The following is a 1,114-nucleotide window of genomic DNA, read 5'->3' as shown; positions in this document are numbered from 1 at the left end:
TGGGTTCCACTCTCTGTCTGACTAGTTGGTGCAAATACACAAAAACAACTTTAAAATCCCTCACAATGATCACATTAAAGCTTTATTCCAACTAATGTGATTTATTCTGTCTCAGAGGAGCTCTGCTTCATTGATTTTTATGATTTATTTGTTTTTTCTTTTAGTTTTGGCTTTCAAAGCTTAAATCAGTTGTTTTTCTGAGCATCCTGGAATTTATTACTTTGATAGCAGATTTACAGATAGAAAACAGCTGCCCAGCAGCTCATAAAAAGCCTCCGCCGGCTCCTCTTAGGTTCAGCTTTAACGGATCGTTTCTCCGTCCTCCCTCAGTGCCCATGCTGCCCGGCGGAGCCCTGACCATCACAGACGTGACCCACAGCGCCATGACGCTCAACTGGGACGCCGCTCCCGGAGCCGTCCGCCGATACATCATCACCTACAAGCATGAAGACGGAGAGGCGAAGGAGGTGAGAACGTCTGTTCTGGAGGAGAACCTGATGATGGAGGAGAACCTGAACACTTCATCATTACAAACAGACAGGGGGACAGGCAGACAGACAGGCTGAATGTTTCTGTTGGGTTTAATCAGACATTATTAACAGGTTAAAGATCTGTTGTTATTAACAGGTTAGTAACAGCTCATTGACCTGTTTTTAAAAGGTAATGACCTGTCATTAACAGGTTAATGACCTGGTAATAACAGGTTAAAGACCTGTTGTTAGTAACAAGTCATTGACCTGTTAGTAACAAGTCATTGACCTGTTATTAACAGGTTAGTAACAAGTCATTGACCTGTTATTAACAGGTTAATGACCTGTTATTAACAGGTTAATGACCTGGTAATAACAGGTTAAAGACCTGTTGTTATTAACAGGTTAAAGACCTGTTGTTAGTAACAAGTCATTGACCTGTTATTAACAGGTTAATGACCTGTTAATAACAGATTAATGACCTGTTGTTATTAACGGGTCAGTAACGGGTCAGTAACAGGTCTGTAACAGGTCCGTAACGGGTCAGTAACGGGTCAGTAACGGGTCTGTAACGGGTCTGTAACGGGTCAGTAACAGGTCAGTAACGGGTCAGTAACGGGTCAGTAACAGGTCTGTAACGGGTC

The 1,114-nt window shown here is 42.6% G+C and overlaps 1 protein-coding gene across 1 annotated transcript in view; it reads left to right on the top strand.

Moving 5' to 3' along the window:
* The window catches only part of col12a1b (collagen, type XII, alpha 1b), a 75,170-nt gene that overhangs the window by 26,445 nt on the left and 47,611 nt on the right, over window positions 1-1,114 (top strand). Inside the window, 1 exon segment of the mRNA XM_037981692.1 lies at window positions 240-467. Within this exon segment, the coding sequence (XP_037837620.1) occupies window positions 240-467 (228 nt within the window).

Source organism: Kryptolebias marmoratus, linkage group LG19 (genome assembly GCF_001649575.2).
Source record: "Kryptolebias marmoratus isolate JLee-2015 linkage group LG19, ASM164957v2, whole genome shotgun sequence".
Taxonomy (NCBI): Eukaryota; Metazoa; Chordata; class Actinopteri; order Cyprinodontiformes; family Rivulidae; genus Kryptolebias; species Kryptolebias marmoratus.
This window is presented reverse-complemented; position numbering and strand designations above follow the sequence as displayed.